Source organism: Daktulosphaira vitifoliae, unplaced genomic scaffold (assembly GCF_025091365.1).
Source record: "Daktulosphaira vitifoliae isolate Bord-2020 unplaced genomic scaffold, ASM2509136v1 Scaffold_1, whole genome shotgun sequence".
Lineage (NCBI taxonomy): Eukaryota > Metazoa > Arthropoda > Insecta > Hemiptera > Phylloxeridae > Daktulosphaira > Daktulosphaira vitifoliae.
In genome coordinates this window covers 25538809-25553529 of record NW_026099572.1, presented here as the reverse complement: position 1 = coordinate 25553529, position 14721 = coordinate 25538809, and the positions used below count along the sequence as shown (strand labels likewise).

General features: G+C 25.4%; 2 protein-coding genes across 3 annotated transcripts; both read left to right on the top strand.

The window, feature by feature from the left end:
- The first annotated feature begins 81 nt into the window (after positions 1-81).
- Positions 82-5167, top strand: LOC126893935 (ralBP1-associated Eps domain-containing protein 1). Of its 2 annotated transcripts, XM_050664498.1 has the most exons (12): positions 82-278; positions 350-526; positions 700-940; positions 999-1203; positions 1585-1677; positions 2845-2995; positions 3706-3763; positions 3828-3946; positions 4012-4079; positions 4166-4277; positions 4373-4460; positions 4893-5167. In XM_050664498.1, the coding sequence occupies exons 2-12, from the start codon at positions 373-375 to the stop codon at positions 5026-5028; spliced, it is 1425 nt and encodes a 474-aa protein (XP_050520455.1). In that variant the 5' UTR covers positions 82-278; positions 350-372; the 3' UTR covers positions 5029-5167. The 2 variants fall into 2 exon arrangements, with proteins under 2 accessions (XP_050520455.1, XP_050520456.1); XM_050664499.1 differs by lacking the exon at positions 4373-4460 and having other exon boundaries at positions 4893-5030.
- Positions 5168-7178: 2011 nt separating this feature from the next.
- Positions 7179-14485, top strand: LOC126893940 (protein XRP2-like). The gene is made up of 8 exons (XM_050664504.1): positions 7179-7760; positions 7812-8021; positions 8081-8253; positions 10952-11090; positions 11839-11974; positions 12043-12195; positions 12281-12407; positions 12528-14485. The coding sequence occupies exons 1-7, from the start codon at positions 7699-7701 to the stop codon at positions 12386-12388; spliced, it is 981 nt and encodes a 326-aa protein (XP_050520461.1). The 5' UTR covers positions 7179-7698; the 3' UTR covers positions 12389-12407; positions 12528-14485.
- The last annotated feature ends 236 nt before the right edge of the window (positions 14486-14721 follow it).

Sequence of the window (14721 nt, the reverse complement as noted above, 5' to 3'; positions counted from 1 at the left end):
TATAAAATAACGAATATCAGTTCATACTAGTGATGTTTGTTTATTAACATAATATATTTTATTATCACAAAAATTGATAAGAGTAATACGTGAATTACAATGAGTTTAATTCATTTTAATTCATTTAATCATTTATACTTTACATTTCTTGGTCATTAAAGATTCCACAATAACGTATTTGTTTAACCGAACGAGCATTATTTATCAAAAGAATGACCCTGAATCTCTGTAAATTAAATTTAGTAATGTGCTTATAATGTGTTTAATTATATTCAGCAGTAAGTTTGTTAACTAATAAATTTAAGTTACAATCTAGATGTTCATTTGGTAGTATTAATATTAATTACAGAAAAATTGTAATTATTGTTTACAATGGAAGATAGCCAAACAATAATTGTAAATAATGATCATAATGTTGAACGAGCTCACAATAGCTCAACTACAGAAGCTTCAAGTACAGCCAGTGATTCACCAACCCCAACAAATAGTGTTCAAGATAAGAATTGGACACAATGGCGTGGGCCTGGTAATATAAGAAAAATTTTAGTTAGATGATATTTCAGTACATTAAGATATTTAACTGCATTGATCACAAATATATATATCCTTTTTTATGTGTATTTTAAGTTTTAATTAAAACTTATGTGTAAAAATGTTTGTTTATGTTTTCAAATTTTATAAAATTTTAAATATTTTTAGTGTGGGGTGATGAACAACTCCAATTATTAGGCACAGAAGAAGAAGCAGACTCGTCTGATTGTGAAACAGTTTCAACAGCTAATTATGTTGGAGTGTGGAGTATGAATGAAGAACAAAGTAAATACTATGAAGAACAGTTTGCCTCATTACAACCTAATCCAAAAGCTGTTTTAGCTGGTTCAGTTGCTAGGAGTTTTTTTGAAAAATCTCGTTTACCATTACATGAGCTTAAAGAAATTTGGTAACACACTGAAAATTAATTCTTGAAAAATTATTCACAATAATTTAATTTTGTTTAGGCAATTATCAGATGTAACAAAAGATGGTGCACTATCATTAAGTGAATTCAAATTAGCCATGCATTTAGTAGTACTTAGGCGTAATAACATTCCTCTTCCAAAGAAATTACCTCCTTCATTATTACCATCTCTTTCCTCTCCAATAAAAAATGATGTAGCAACTACAAATATTGTTTCACCAACAAATAGCATCAAAAGTAAAGAGGTAAAATAATTTTAATTTTTATTATTTTGACTACTTTTTTATTTAAAATAAATCTTTACTAAAATATTTGTTTAAATATAAAGTGTTAAAAAAATTTTTCTTTTACAATATTGATTGTAAATGTAAATATTAAATTATAGATATTAACACATTTGTCATGTGTATAACTTATAATAAAAAATTGAGGTTATTTTCATATATTTCTTATTATTTGTGTTAATTTTCTGGTTTTATGGAGTAGCTTAGATAATTTAAATTATAAAACAGTACTATAAACAAAGAGTATATTATGTGTGTGCCCTTTATCACCTGAAATCAAATTTTATAAATAGTAATGTTTATCAATTATTAACTTAAATGTTTTGTATTTATTTTGATTAGTGGACAAAGTTTGTGGATTCTCCTACAAGCTCTTTATCATCACCTGGACCAAAACCTGTGAATTTTGACTTTCAAAAATCTTCAGTTGAACAAGTAAATATAAATAAAAAACAACTAATCATAATAAATTTTTAATACTAATTTTAAGTTTTCTATTATATTTATGTTATTGCGCAATTTTTAAAATGATTTACTTGGTGTTACATTTTGTATGAGATTTCTTTATTTATATATTGACTTTTATATTTATTTGAAAATTTTTTTTTATAAATTATATTTATATTGTAAATTTTTAGTCATCTTTGGAGGTTTTATATACAAGGTTCTTTAATAACTTATAGCTCAGGAAATATTTACCATTACTTTTTTTTTTTTTAATTTTTACAGCTTTGGACTACATATACAGGATATTTTTTATTCTTTGTTTTCAATATAAAAAAAAAAAATTGAAATTAAATTTTTATTATTTTTAAATTTTGAAATTGCTATTTTTAGTAATTTTTTTCTAAAAAAATGTTACGGTTTAATACCAATTTTAGGATAAGTACATTAAATTATAAGCACTTAGATACTTAATACTTAGAGTGGGTATGTAGTGCAAAAAGAGTATATACAACAATACAAGCTGTACTCGCCCATGCTAAATACCCACTATATGTATTAAAATAATTGCAACTTAATAAGTGCCTTAAATTGTTATCGACCCATCAAAATTTTTTGTAAGAAAATGTCTATTTTAAGATATATCCCAAAACTATAAAAATAATTTAAAAAAAAAATAGTAACGTTAAATATTTGCTGGATCAAAAGTTAATAAATTTTTCAGAGGACACCTGTATATTATTATTACTCTATATTTAATATCTTCTCTTACAAGCTATGTTTGTAGTAGAAGATATAACAAGTAATTAATTTTTAGTAAAGTTTTACTTAACATATGGAGTAATTTATAAAAAATTATAATTTTTTTCACTGAATATCAAAATAAATCTGAAAATATTTCGCTGAACTTTTGGTGATGCATAATTTTTTTAATAGTATGTCACTATTGTACTAATTTTAAAAATAAGTACATTATATTATTTCTCAAATCTCATTAATATTTTGTAGCTTGTTGCAAAAACATGATTTTTTAATTCTGACATTTTAAACATCACAATGTGATCTGTAGCTAGACAAATATAAGTTCTGATTGTTTAATTGTCACATTTTTTATGTAGCCATATTTTATTCTACTTTATGTGAACATTTCTTATTCAGGATCCCAAAATTTTGCATCCAGTCGCTTTAAGAGTTACTCCTGGTATTGACAGTTGTGTTGAAAACCAAGAAGTAGAGTTGCAGTCTATGAATAATGAGGAAATGTTGTTAATTAAATCTATTCAAAGACCACAAGCCAAAAAACCAAGCCGTATGTTTTTTTATAATAACACATTAAACAATCAAAATAATTTACATTGGTTTTTCCAATGTAATCATATAATTTTTTTTATTTATTAAATAATTAAAGTATTTATTGTTTATGTAAAGATAGGTAATATCAATAATTTTTTAATTTTCTATAACTCTTATTATATAACAATTTATACATATTTCTTTTCTAAGGAGATTGCTTTAAGTCAATATTAAATCATTATATATTCTTAAATCTATCAATCTTCTTCAAAATTAGTAAAATTTGATGAAAAAAAATATTGGTGTAGGTTTATTTAATAGAATATCTTTAATTATATTATACGAAATAGTTTTCATATTATAACTTCCTGTGATGGTTTTGAGTACATAGCCTACATTATTTTATTCATGCTGATCAACTTCTTTTCTATTTTAGAACAAAAATTAAACAATTGCTGGTGTTATAGTGAACAAATAAAGCATTTTAAAATACAAATAATAATTAAATATTTATATAAAAATAGATAATTCATAGGCATAAATGAATAAATTATAAAATTATCACTATAATTTAAATTTCAATATTTTATTGATCTAACAGATCAATGTGTTCTTGTGTTCTATAATTTAATGTTAGTGTAGTAAGAAATATTAACCCAGTGTTTAATCTAGTTACACTATTTATTCTTGTACTAGTATATTATTTAATCTATTAATGTGTTGCAGATATTGGTCCAGGAGCAATACCTCCTCCTCCTTTGCCTACTTTTTGCGGTGATGATATGTATGTTAATTAAATATGTTGTCTTCTATCTAGAAAATTTGATTTACTTTATTATTTTACACAGAAACACAGGACCTGCTAGTTTACCAGTGATAGCAGCAAAAAAAGAACCTCCTCCTCCACCACCACCACGACCACACCGAGCACATATACGTAGTTCCTCTCTTGATCTCAATAAATTTGGTAGTTTTACAATTATTTATTATTAAAAAGTGTTTCAATTTAAATATTATTCAAATTAAATTCAGGAAAAATTGGAGCAGTTAATCATACTCAAGAACCACCAGTTGTCCCGCCTAGAATAACTCCTAGTCCAGTGAGTAATATGGATTAAATTATAATTAATTGCTTATAAATTTATCATTTTAATCAAGTTTTTTATATAATATTATTACTTTTTAGAACACAAATAGTGAAATAAATGGATTAAGACAAAAAAATGATAAAACAGATTCTGGCCAATTTGCTGACTTTGCTCAGTGTCCTGGAGCTTTTCAAGTTTATAAAAAGCCACGTAAGCTATATAACTCTTATAATAGTTCTTATTTTAGAACATGACTATTATAAAAGTATTAAATTTATTTGTGATTTATTTAAAAACTTTTGTAGTTTCTGAATTTCAAAGTAATGATAATTCATCTACAAATGGATTGGAAGTCTTAGGTTCTCGGACTTTGGAAAATAATATGTTTAACAAGTAATAAATAATATTTATGTCATATAGGTCTATGCATGGTGTTCAAATGTAGAAAAAAGGGTTTCCATTGTACTCAACAGTTTAACGGTTTCATTATTTATTGAACACTCCTTATATTTAGTGTTGAATACAGATATATTTTCTAATATGGGTACCCAAAAACAAATGTTTATGTAGGGTAATGGTAAAATTACCTAGTAGATGGTTATTTAACAATTTAATGCTAATTTTTATGAATTATTATCTGAAATTTTTTGTTAAATTTAAGATAGTAAAAGATAGCATTTATGATAAAAATTAAAAAAAAAAAGCAAATTTATAACCCCTATCATACTTCTTTAGAAAACATATAGTTATCCGTATTTACTGGATCTCTGACATAAACAGATTAATTAGATTGTATTATATTACTAAATATTTCATTTACTGTAGGTTAGAAGAGAGAAATGCACATTTGCGTTTAGTTTGTCAAGAACTACAACAGCAGTTGAACGACCTACGAGAAGAACGTGCTGGATTACAATTACTTTTAGATACAGCTCATAAATCATCACCTCCCTCTTATTAACTGGGTATTTTTATTGCTAGTTAACTGTCAACACAACTTTCTTTGAGTAATTATTAAGATAATTTTCTAATTAAATATGTAATGTAACACCCATCAAAATATTTTTTCATATCATTAAAGATACTCGTTTTATTTATTATTATTGATATTTTATTGTTAAATATTACAAAATATTATTATTTATCAGAATTTGTTGATTGATGTTTACAACATTCAACTATATTTAATTATTTTTATTTTACCATTTCCATTCTATAATATTAGAATTAAAATTGCTGTTGAGTTTTAAATGTGATAGACAAAATTTCTCTATTTTATTTAAAATAGTATTTTATTATTAAATTAAGTTTATCATATAAAATTTTGATTAATTTTATCTTATACCTTAGCAAATATTTAGGGTGTCCAAGTATACTGTTTCTATAAATTTATAATAAAATTGATAAATTGTTATATGAGAGAACCATGAGCTATTATAAAAATAAGAATGGATTTTTAAAAATGAAATTCTCAAAAGTCAATTTATGAAAATAGAATAGGTTAAATTTTTAACAATTGATGCATATGGATTTTCAGAAAAAATGTCTGAAAATTTTTTTTTAATTAAATTTTTCAAACTTTATTATAATAAACTCGAATTTCAAAAAAAAAAAAAAAAATGATTATTTTAATATATTTACTCTTTGGTATAACTGATTCAGTTATATAAGTGGTTAATAAGGTAAAATTATTTTTAAATAGCTGTTAAAATTGTATTACATATTTTTATCAATGTAAAATAAATTTAAAATGTTATTATATATAACTCGCTATTTAACAACATTAAAAAACGTAAGCATATCAATCAATATTAATTAACAAAAATAGTACCATATAATAAAATGAGATAAACATTATATTTTAAATAATATAAGCTATATTTTTAAGTAGTGTAATAAAACTTAAGGGTAAAAGGATAAAAATGTATATAAAAGTTTTATTTTCGTATTATAAATAGTTGCAAAACAATGATTACTGGAAAATAGTTAATAAAATTGTTATTATATTATATTTTATTGGTTTTATTAGACAAAAGTAGTAAATTTAAAATATGTTCATAGGCGTCTACAAGGGAAACAAAGGAGGCAGTTTCATCCCTTGACTGCTTGGTTAATGTTCATAATTGTTGTGTATTGTAATGTTTTGCAAAATAATTTTGTTTTTTCAATTAAAACAAAAAAATTTTATTTTTATTAAATTATATTATGAATTCCAAAATTAAGAGCATCATTTTTATAGATTAAAATGACATGTATGTTTATTTTTTATTTATTTATTTTAGAGACACTTAATTTTATTAATTTATAACTACCAAAAAATCTATAATTTATCTTTTTTTTTTTTGAAATGTCAATGACAATTATTAAAATAACATTTTTGAGGATACTAATTGTATTTTCATTCTACGCTAATAAACACTANAAAATAACATTTTTGAGGATACTAATTGTATTTTCATTCTACGCTAATAAACACTATATATGTATATGACAATTATTGGGGAGCTAATTTGTTAACTGAGGCAGTTCAGATCCTTATTGCTCGATGGATGTCCAATAGAACGCAGTTCATCACTCACTTCAACACTGGGTCTGCTAAGTGTACAGTGAAACCTAAATATTTAAAATAATATATTTTATTTCCCCTTCACAATAAAAAAATTCGGCAGATGCCTTTGAACATATTAGTTACTAATCATTATCATTTAAATAATTTTCCGAAGATATTTAAAACTATTTTATGTAGATAACCCCTAATAATTTCTTGGAAATTGGAATCGTTGCAAGGCCGACGATAAAAACTTTTTTAGGGGATGAGGTGGAAATATTTCCGATTAAAATAACAATTTTTAAGATTATAAAAATTTACATATAATTATATTATATTATATCATTCTTATATTCACATATGAGAATTTTTTTGGAATGTCATGCTTTGGTTAAGATATATGGTGTTCAAATTACTAATTATCAATTTAAAATCTTCTTAATTCAATTTTTAAAAGGTAAATTGATTAGTAAATTTAAAATTATAATACTATCACTATGTAATTAACAAAAAATGTATACATTTTAGATTTAATTTTTGTATGTCAATTGACATATAAAAATTAGTGAACGCTTTTCATAGACATCGAAAAAATCTTTGTAAAATATTAATTTGAAAGTATTATTATTATTTTCTGTACTCGGTATTATTTCATAAAAAATTGAATACAGATGAAGGATCGATACAAATGACGGATTTTCCATAAAATAAAATAAAACCACATAGCCATATTTTTGGTGATTTTCTCATATTAACTTATTGAAAAAACGCTTATTTTTAAATATTTGTATTATACATTAATTAAAAAAATACCTAACCAGTTATTTAAAATATTCAGAATTCTTAGATGCATATATAAAATAAAGGTATTTTTATAGTTATTTTCAAATTGCTCATTTGGCTACCACTCTGTTTATGGTTATAGAGCTATTACAGGCTCACACCACCCTAGTTTAATATATTCCAAGGGTTGTCTAGGCAACTAGTGTTTATAAAAAAATGTTTTGCATTTAGTATCACTAATGTCATTAAACATTTGTGAGTAATGGCTACAAGCTATCTTTTTATTATAAATTTATTATAATGGGATGTTTTTTCTGTAAGACGAAAACTTTCAAAGAACCAAATAAAAAAATGTATTCATGGTAAGTCAATGTTCAATTCATAGAAGAATTTATGTGCAATTTTATTTTTAGGACGGAGCGAAAGCATTTGAATCCAACAGATTACATTATTGAAAATTTATCCGGAGGCACTGTTTGTAAGCCACCTGGTTCGATAGGAGGCCAACAATTTGTTATACGTAATTGTGAAGACACTAATGTATTTTTACTAGATCATTCAGATTCAATAATTGTTGACGACTGTCAAGGATGTACTCTTATACTAGGTCCAACAAAGCAGAGGTTTACAAGAATATTAAGAGTGTATAAATAATTATTTTAGAAATTAAATCATTTTTTAGTGTATTTATTCGGGATACCAGCAATATAAATGTAATTGTCGCCTGTGGACAATTTAGAGTGCGAGATTGCTCATCATTGAAAGTATCATTATTTTGTTCAACCCAGCCAATTATAGAGTCCAGTCATGAAATGAATTTTAGCTGTTACCAGTTATTTTATAATCAATTAGATGGTAAATTTATTGTTAAATTAAAATTGGATGCGTTAGGCAAGAGTTTGGTTGTGTTCAATATTATTGTGCATAAAAGTAATATATGAAACTACCTAACTTGTTCCTAAACACAATATTGAGATAAAGCTATCACAATCTAGATTAGAAAGATTTTTTTGGAGGTCGCATTTTTCAAAACATCCAGGCCTGGATTATACCTATTTGGGGCACCGAGACAAATTTTTTAATTTGAAAAAAAGTTTTCATACAAACTAAACAATGTTTTTATTGTTTGTTTAATACAAATAAAAATTGCAGGTGATACACACATTAATAATATTAATATAAATAACAATTTTTTAAAGTTATTTTACTAATTAGGTGGAATACAGAACTAAATTATTAGCTTCGATGCGAAGCTGAGAAGGTTTTGGTTTTACTATGATGTGTTTTTTTTTTTTTTTTGTGTCTGTTACCACTTTTTCTCAGCTCTCACCGAACGGATTTCTTTCAACGATACGTCAATAGATCACAAATAGTATCTAGTCGATGACATTACCCTTCAAAATTGAAAAAATTTCCCTCGTTCCCCGTAAATGGGGGAAACCTCCAAAAAAATTACAAATTTAAAAATCGCTAATTTTCGAAATTTTTTCAATTTTTTTTACTAAAAACTGCCGTAACTTTTTCAAAAATGAACGTATGAATAAAATTTTTTTTTATAGATGCTTGATGTCTTTACCTATCATTTGGTATATTTTTTTTGTAAATTTGACCTTTTTTCTGCCCACAGGGGGGGATTTAAAATGACAACTTTTTCACAAAAAATTAACTTTTTCAACTTAACTTTTGAAGTGTTCCGGAAGGTCTGACACTTTTATATATATCTTAAATTAAAACTAATGTAATATACTTTAATTTGAAAAAAAAAATTTGATCTCTGGACTTGTCTTCGTGGTGAAAGTTGACATCAAAGTTAATAAAAAATTACGATTTTTGTAAAATAATTTTTTTTTAATTTTTAACTTAATAATTTAATAATTGTGACTGTTGCCACTTTTTCTCAGCTCTCACCGAACCGATTTTTTTTAATGATACGTCAAAAGATCACAAATCGTATCTAGTCGAAGACATTACCCTCAAAAATTGAAAAAATTTCCCTCGTTTCCCCTAAATGGGGGAAATCTTCAAAAAAAATTACAAATTTAAAAATCGCTAATTTTCGAAATTTTTTCAATTTTTTTTACTTAAAACTGCCATAACTTTTTCAAAAATGCACAAATTAATATAATTTTTTTTTATATAAATGCATAATCTTTACCTACCATTTGATGTATTTTTTTTTATAAATTTCACTCTTTACCTGCCCACAGGGAGGGATTCAAAATGACAACTTTTTCACAAAAAATTAACTTTTGAAAGTGTTCCGGAAATACTGACACTTTTATATATATCTTAAATTAAAGCTAATATAATTATGGAAAAAAAAATTTCGAACTTTATTTTGTCTTCATGGTGAAAATGGCTACCAAATGCTATTTTCGTCTGAAAATTCTCAGTTTTTTTTTTTATATTTTTAACTTTATAATGCTATAACTTATTGAAAAGTGTATGGATCAACACAATTTTTTTTATGAGAAATAATATTTTTTAATAAACCCTTTTTCATTCGACATACTTTATCTTAATCGAGATATTAATAAGGAACCAGCAGATCAAGTAGCTTTTGGAATAAAACACCAATTTTTTTAAAATTAAACACTATCTAAAGATTTGCATCGAAGCGTTTATTTTTGATAGTGATTTTAATCACTGTCAGATATCATTATACTTGATCCAACTATACCACGTCACCACTGTGCCGCGACCCCCCTGTGCTGGGTTTTTTTTTTTATTTTTATAATGCTATAACATATTGAAAAGTGTATGGATCAACATAATTTTTTTATGAGAAATAATATTTTTTAATAATCCCTTTTTCATTCGACATACTTTATCTTAATCAGGATTTTAATAAGGAACGAGCAGATCATGTAGCTTTTGGAATAATCCACCAATTTTTTAAAATTATCTAAATTATCTAAAGATTTGCATCGAAGCTTTTTTTTTTTATATTGATTTTAATCACTGTCAGATATAATTATACTTGATCCAACTATGTTACGTCACCACTGTGCCGCCACCCCCCTGTGTTGGGTTTTTTTCTTTGTAGGAACCTATTTCTCGCTGGCATTTTTTTCCACCTGTTTATCTGGGCCTGAAAATCTCCATTCATAATTAATTGTGTAATGTAGGCTGAGATTCAGATTTATTCAAGTCCTTCTTTAAACCAAGTATGGTTTTTGAAGGTGGTTTTTTAAAATAATTTAGTCGATAAGTATAATAAAATAAATAAATACACCACTACTTAACAAATAGAGCTTGTGGTTTAATTTGAATCATTATTTTTTTTAACGCTTCATAAGTCCATTTAGAGCTGCAGCGTCCTCCCCCAAAGAAGGAGATTTCTTAACTTTAATACTCCTGGGTGGGTTGTTAATTTGTCACCGGAAAGAAGGATGGCGATTCCAATAACGGAACTGATCTTTCGCTTGGCAAATGAAGCCACCTTTGACCTAGTTTCGAACCCGAGGCAGTGCGTGTCAAGCATTACCGCAATACCGACTAGGCCAAATCATCTTTCTTAATTTTAATTAATATTTTTATATTGCCAAATTAGATCATTTCAAAAGAGCTAATCTAAATATATGGAATAACTATTGGAGGATGATTTTTGATTATACATGGAATGAAGGAAACAATTGGACAGTCAGTGATATTCCTATTAGTGTGAAATTTCCAGAAGAGTTAATTTGCAAGTAGGTTAACTTAAAATGATTAAGTAATTATCTTGCGATTTTTTATGACGATGGAGGCTTTAAACGAACTTTTTTGTTAATGCCAAATATAATTCGTATAGAATCTTGATAATATCTTTCTATTAATATGAATGATATTGATGTTGAGTGATTTTAATAGTTGTATAATTTAGTTTTTAATAGTATGTCTAATAGTTCATTTTGAAAAATTTATTGCTACGATAATACGCTTCCTTATCATCCAGAGTTGTCCTAAAGTCAAAATTTGAGGAGGGGATGAAACATTTTTTGTTGAAGAAATATTTTTTTTAATTTTTATTTTTGTAGCATCTTTATATAATTAAATATTGCTGACTTATAGAATATTGTTTAGTGAAGGCTCTCATATTATTTACTTGAGACAACTATATAACCATTGATATTATACTTTTTGACAATTCATTAAAAAAATTTAGAAGTATTTATATGTTACACATTTTTTATGCTTTCACCTCTTTAGGTTAAAGTCAATATTACTTTTTGTATCCTTTTTATTTTTTTTTTGTGATATGATTTTAATTTTGTATGGCTGTTAGGGAAAGCCTTAAATATTTTAACTTCCTAAACACGTCATTGAGTATTTATGAATTTTAATTAAAATGTTTCGATTAAAACTACAAAAAAAAAAAAAAGCAATACTATTAATATTTTCTCAGCTATGTATTGAGACTAACAAAAATTTTAATAAAATTAATTTTTTTATACTAAGGTATGGCATTACATGTGAATCATACAGATCAACTGTACCACTTACAAGATGCGAAGTAACTAGCGGAGAGAACTGTTTTATTGCATTTGATCATAGTAACGAAGCGCTACGATTTGTTCAAGCTTTAAAATCACATGTAATTTAACTGTTATAGTTTATCTAATGAATTTAAGCATTATAATTTTAATGCTATATATGCTACAGGAAACAAACTTAGAATTAATTAAATGCAAGTATTGGAATGGAAATGATGCTAAGGAATTTCAAAAGCAAAATAACTTATTTAATAATAGAATAAAAGACGTTTTTATAGGTGTACATATTCAAGGAAAATATGCTACAAGCAAATGTTCTGCAGTAAGTATGAATTACATGAAAAAATTTAATAAAATTAAGTGAAAGATGCATTTATTTATTTTTTAATATGTACTATATGTTATAGATATTACAAAATGATTTTCCTCAATTTTCTTCATACATTAGCAAATCTGAACAAGAAACAGAGAGAATAATAAACAATTTTTTTGTTTTGGCCGATAATGAGTTTTAATATATTTTTATATTTACAAGTACTTTAGTATGATGCTTATACATTAGGGTGGTTCTTAAAATTAATGTAGTAAAATTTAAAAATTATACAATCTCAATTAGTTCCAATACTTATAAAAATGAGGTACGCAATGTTTCAGGTAAATTAGAAAAGATTAACCTGTGCCACAAAAGGCCTAAAGTTTGAAAACTCAAAAATTTTGGATAACCGTTCATTTTTCATTGTTTTTTTAGTTCAGCACGTGAAATAATGTATTCACAACAAAATTGTAAGAACAAAAGTTGTTTAAAATAATATTTTACACAAATTATATTCTGAACAATTTTTTGATTTACATATTGTATATATGAAAAATCAATATATATAATTTTGTTGTTAAAAACTCACAAAATAAAGTGAATGTTCGTTGTAGTTTTTCAACTCGTGGTAATTTTCGTAATTCATCATAACAGAAATGTATAATCTTGAATAAACTATTATCAAACCATCAAGTCACAATTTATTACAAGAATGACTTAAAGGACGATAAAGTCTTAATCAAAACACATTACTAAAATTTGTCCTAACTATACATTTTTCAGGTTATTGTTTTCATTAGTTCTATTGTGTCCGTATGATCATTTTTAGATCGTATACATTTAGTGTTTATAATAATTTTGATATTTTAACAATTTTTGAATACATATTAAAATGGCTTCACGGAAAACTTTACGAAAAGATACATTTATATTTTTGATTGGTTTCCCGTCAAACCAAATTATTGGTAGTAAATTGCCGTCAATAAGACAAGTACTATCGGTTTTTTTTTTTAACATTTGTTTGACATTGCTCAAGTTGATGCCCTTAATTTAATGTCATTACAAGAAGATAGAGATTTTTTATTAATGCAATGATAAAAAAGACATCCTGGTATTATGTTAGGAGTTGATTTGAATATTGCACAAAAAGAAAAAAGAGCCAATGAAAGGTTAAAGATGTCCGAAAAAAAACGTAAAAGAAGTTATAACGAGATACAGTCATTGAGTAAGTTTAATATTATTTTAGAATCATTATTTAATAATTAAGTATGTATTTAAATGCGCAAGTAGAAATGTGTTCATCATCATAGTCTGACGTTGCTGAAAATAATTTTAACAAGCCTGGACCGTCTAAAATGTACGTTAAACAACCAACTAGAGGAAGAATTGATTTTGAAAAGGTACTTGCGTGTTATTAGAAAATTACTTAGAACGTAATATTTTGTACTTACCATGTCGACACCACATCTACGAGCTAGTATTAAAATGTGTTTTTGAAGTTAAATTACGTCTAACATCTGGTCCTGATGTACCAATATTTAAACGCTTTCAACAAAATTGAAGAAATATAGATACTAACAAATTTGAGCCAGATATAATGAACGACATTATAAAAAAAACATTAAATGATGTATGTACTGTTGTAACTATCTTCGCAAATAACTATTTGCTTATTAAACAACTCGGAGAGGATTACAGAGAGTTTTTAGAACTAACAATTATTTTTCTTGGTGGAGTTTCCTTTAGAGTTCCGGGAGCTATCTATCATGTTAGTTGGATGACAAAAGCTTTATATTGCTTAAAAATATTTATATTCCGAAACCAATTTAATTTAACCTAAAAAGAAGAAATGTCAATAGCTAGTATTTGTATATTTATTATTAGATTATACGTAAAGAGCTTGGTTTAATGCACCATACCAAGATTTAAATTTTTTAAAAGATTTGGTAAATTATCAGTCAATAGATAAAAATATATCATAAGTTACAGTTAAAAAAATGTGTGGTCATTTGTGGTATCTATCGCCACAGAATAGGGTATTATCACTTTTTGATACTAATGTTCCATTTGATACAAAGTGAAAAATTATAGCTGCTCAAAAAATCCATACAGATGATGATGTACCAGAAAAATATTTATTGAATACAATAGAAGCTACTGGAATATTAAATAAAAATCTTGAAGATTTTATTTATGGAAAATCAATGCAATTTTTCAAACGTTTTAATATAGATACTAGTTTTCTGATCATTGACCCATCATTATGGAGCACTGATGAAAATTTGAAGATATCGATAGACCATATTAATAGCATTAATGTAGTAAATGATATAGCTGAAAGGGGTGTTAAACTAATGGAGGAGTTTAATACAAAAATAACAAACGATGAAAAACAAAAACAATATTTGCTTCAAGTAATAAATGATTACCGCAGTAAATATCCAGATTTCAAAAAGAGCACTCTTTTAGATAATTAGTTGAATGATTAATTTTTTGTTTTCATGCTTGATGTGTTTTAGTAAATTTTTTAAAAAA

What these genes read in the sequence shown, in the direction of transcription:
- LOC126893935 (XM_050664498.1), top strand. Translation starts at nt 373, where the DNA reads ATGGAAGATAGCCAAACAATAATTGTAAATAATGATCATAATGTTGAA. An exon ending in CATGAGCTTAAAGAAATTTG is followed by an intron (nt 941 to 998) that starts GTAACACACTGA and finishes AATTTTGTTTAG; the next exon opens with GCAATTATCAGATGTAACAA. An exon ending in ATAGCATCAAAAGTAAAGAG is followed by an intron (nt 1,204 to 1,584) that starts GTAAAATAATTT and finishes TATTTTGATTAG; the next exon opens with TGGACAAAGTTTGTGGATTC.
- LOC126893940 (XM_050664504.1), top strand. Translation starts at nt 7,699, where the DNA reads ATGGGATGTTTTTTCTGTAAGACGAAAACTTTCAAAGAACCAAATAAA. An exon ending in AATAAAAAAATGTATTCATG is followed by an intron (nt 7,761 to 7,811) that starts GTAAGTCAATGT and finishes TTTTATTTTTAG; the next exon opens with GACGGAGCGAAAGCATTTGA. An exon ending in ATTTTATAATCAATTAGATG is followed by an intron (nt 8,254 to 10,951) that starts GTAAATTTATTG and finishes TTGCCAAATTAG; the next exon opens with ATCATTTCAAAAGAGCTAAT.